A 3839-nucleotide genomic window follows, 5' to 3' on the forward strand; every position below is an offset into this window, starting at 1 on the left:
AATAGGACTCTCTTCTGCAACTCGCTTCCTCTTTGAAGTTAAGAATAATTCTATCATACTACCCCAAACATTCCAGATCCAGCCAACCCCAACTGGAATCAAGGAAACAGATGATCACATTACAAGTTTTTGTATGTTTCTCCTGTCTTATTTATTTCTTGTATAAGCATCATCAGCATTTTTTTTACTCATCCTAGTTTTTCAATTAGTTAGTTGTCTTGTGACCATTGTGCAGAATTTATAAATCCGAAAACTTGAAAATTGCTAGTTGATCAAATACGAAACAACTCTGTAGTTTCCTACCAAGTGACATTCTTGTGAACATTGTCCAGTTTATCTAATTTTGTACTTTTACACTTGAAAAGCTTTCATCTGCTTAATTAATCTTTGTTACAAAAAACATTCATTCCGGAGGTCTAATAAAACTGTAGTCATTAAGCATCACATTCACACCATCTACATATTATCCTTCTTTGGTGGCATTGCTCTCAACTTTCTGAATAAAATACTTCAACTCTTTTTGAATAGTCTTTCTTGAAGGTGACATGACAATGTCATGCCACACGGAGCCAGTTTCATGGATGGGGTTGGGGTTCCGGTAAAGTTCATATATGGAGTTTGCTTTCTCGTTCAACCTTTCTAACATCCTTAAGTATGCTATCTCAACAGGATCCACCAACAATGTCTTCTCTTTTTCTTTCCATCCTATCAACTTTAGACACACAGTTTCACACATACATATATATATATTTTGTAACATATATATATATATATATATATATATATATATATGTATGTATATATATATATATATATATATATATATATATATATATATATATATATATATATATATATATATGTATGTATATGTATGTATCTACGAGTTATAAGAATATAAACAAGATAGATAGATATACCTTTGGTGGTCCATCGAGATCATTGGTTAGATATAGCCTGGCATTGTCTACTATGTTACAATATGTCTTGAATGCAGTGGCAAATCTCTTGTGTGATGTTAACTGTGACCTCACCCTCACAGCCCTTCTACACATGATTGCTCTCCTGTTAACAACAATTAAGCAATGTAACAAATGCAATTTGTATAATATATATATATATATATATATATATATATATATATATATATATATATATATATATATATATATATATATATATATATATATATATATATATGAGAAAGGGGTTACCTGATGCCTCTAATGACAGCTAAATAAGCATCACAGATAACTCCAACAAGTTCTATCCTGTATGGTCTTCTTCTCTTGCCATCTACTGGTTCAGTCTCTTGTTCAAGCTGTTCCCAGTAGTTTTCTGTAACGCTTCCATCAGCATTCACCTTGTATCCAGCCCCCATTCGATACCTTTTTCTGTGGACATTTCTTGCCATTGTTATCGTCTGCACAACAAACGGGACCCATGACAGTGTTCCATCCATGATCACGTCTCTCCCTTCATTTAGTGCTGTTACAAGCAGGGATGATGCTGCATCCGTTGACGACTGATGCACCTGCACATATATATATCTCTTGTTTCTTTTTCACTTTGATTAATTAATTTTAATTAATGGGGAAAGAAAGAAAGAGAGCATATATACGAGTTCAGCTGTTTGAAGCATGTCATGATGCCCTCTGGAGCTGAGAGCTCTGTAAATCACATCAGACTCTTTGAAGGCATCCGCCTCTATTACAACTGCATTTGCGGATGCTCCTGCCCAAAATGGTCTGTATGTAGTGTAGTAATAATAAAAAACAAATGAGTCTTTTATGAGTAAATAAGTTAGTTTCATTATATATATGTATAACATGACTTACTCTTTGAGAATGTCTTTAAGAACTGTGCTTTTTCCGGCTCCCATGCCACCACCCATGAAGAGGAGGACAGGGCTTCTATCTTTGTGGGCCATGGGAACCATAACATCAGTACACTCTGAATCATCAGCAGATACAAGCCCTATTGCCTTCATTTCCTCCACTAATGTTGTAAACACCCGCGCCACTTTCAGGTTCTTCGTCACCCTTTCAAATCTCTGTTCCCTGTTGATTTCACAAATTCACAACATTTCATTCAAATGACAAAATCCCATCATTCCGATTCATAATCATCAATTAATTCACCATAATCAACAAATAGCATAATACCTGGTAGCTTGCATGACTATGTCCTTGAGCTTCTTTTTTGGTTCTTGATTATCGGAACCAGCCAATACCTGAAATCATAGTGGAAGAACTCGTTTTATTTTTATTTTTATATTGGATCTAATTAATAATCACAAATAGACACAATCCAATATATCTATAGAGAAATATTAATCACCTGACTGATCATGAAATGAGCATTGCTCCAATGAAAAGCAAAGTAACTGAGAATGCACCTCTCAAACTCCTCCACCAGCTTTATGAACAGCGAATCTGCATCTTGTTCACCAGCAAAGAACAAATACATCTCTTCCTCACATCCTTCTGCTTTCATGATATATTCAGCTGCAAACCTGAACAGGTTTGGGCACTCTCTTCTATCCGAGAACCCTATTTGTCTCGCTGCATGCATGTAAGCATTTCATATATACATATATAAACATTGGTCATACACACGAACACACGAAAACGAGAATAATGATGTGGTTTTATTAATTCATCTTACTTCTTACCTACATACTGAGAAAAATGCTCGAGCTTTAATGGCTGGCCAGTGTCTGAAACTTGTATCCGAGGGATGATCCGACCTTGTCTCCTCTTGAACCCAAAATGCATGCTGGCAGCGATGATTATGCCGATGGAAGACGCTACAATGATCTGAGTGTACACCGGTTTTTCACTGCTCATGATAGCATCGGAATCTGCAAAAAATAGGTGTTCGATGAGAAATTTATGTCGTTAATTTGAAAATCAGGATATGATGATTTTGTATCACCTTTCTTCATGATTTCTTAGGCCGACGACAAGTTTTTGAGATGGATATATGAATGCAGAAGATATTGTTGGTTTGTCTGGAAAATTTTGAGATCTGAAATTAATGCTGAGAATTAATCAAATGGGGGAGCGAGAGAGATGGAGAGGGAAGTGGAGTAGAAGGTGATTAGGAGGGGTGTCAATTGTCATTTGTCAAGGTAAACTCTTCATGGAATTTAAGAACTTCTGTAATAACTGATTTTATTTGAAAACGCACAATTTACATTCATTTTAACAAATTTCTAATCCAAAACCGAAATAAAATGTGCAATTGATGATAAAGCCTTTGCTACAAATTACAATTTCACAAACATCACAACAATTCATAAAACGCATCTACACTACACACCAATCAAATAGATTTATTTTTTATTTTTTATTTATATATTTTAGGGTTAAATGCCAAAAAAAAAATAAAATTGTCATTTATCTATTTATTAGTTAACTTTATATAATTATATTGTATCCTAACACTACAAGGATCGAGCAATATGCAGACGACAATTATGGACTCTGTCGGCGGTACAGCGTATACCGACGGCGTGTCGTCGGTAAAGCGTATACCGACGACATTTCGTCTGTAAAAAGTCGTCGGCATAGCTCCGTCGGTAAAAGTCGAAAATGTCGTCGGGATAGGAGTCGTCGGTGTAGAATAACCAATCCAGACATGTCGTTGGCAAAGGATCGTCGGGATTGATTTTCGAGGAAATAAGAAAAAGTTTTATTCGGACCCTATAGCGACGACTTGTCGTCTGGACAAGGTTGACCTTATACCGACGACTTGTCGTCGGGAAAAGTATGAGCAATACCGACGCTTTGTCGTCGGAAAAAATAGGTGCAACTAACTTCCATTCTAATATTACC

At 35.6% G+C, this 3839-nt stretch overlaps 1 protein-coding gene across 1 annotated transcript; it reads right to left on the minus strand.

Moving 5' to 3' along the window:
• Positions 1-335: 335 nt before the first annotated feature.
• On the minus strand, positions 336-3009 carry LOC145138616 (P-loop containing nucleoside triphosphate hydrolases superfamily protein). Its single transcript, XM_079072671.1, has 9 exons — positions 2938-3009; positions 2675-2863; positions 2341-2564; positions 2166-2233; positions 1839-2060; positions 1622-1748; positions 1215-1534; positions 921-1065; positions 336-712 (listed from the first exon to the last, which is right to left on the minus strand). The coding sequence occupies exons 1-9, from the start codon at positions 2945-2947 to the stop codon at positions 464-466; spliced, it is 1554 nt and encodes a 517-aa protein (XP_078928797.1). The 5' UTR covers positions 2948-3009; the 3' UTR covers positions 336-463.
• Positions 3010-3839: the final 830 nt, after the last annotated feature.

The sequence above is a fragment of the Lactuca virosa genome, chromosome 9 (assembly GCF_052849685.1).
Source record: "Lactuca virosa cultivar CGN04683 chromosome 9, Lactuca_virosa_CGN04683_v6, whole genome shotgun sequence".
Classification (NCBI taxonomy): domain Eukaryota; kingdom Viridiplantae; phylum Streptophyta; class Magnoliopsida; order Asterales; family Asteraceae; genus Lactuca; species Lactuca virosa.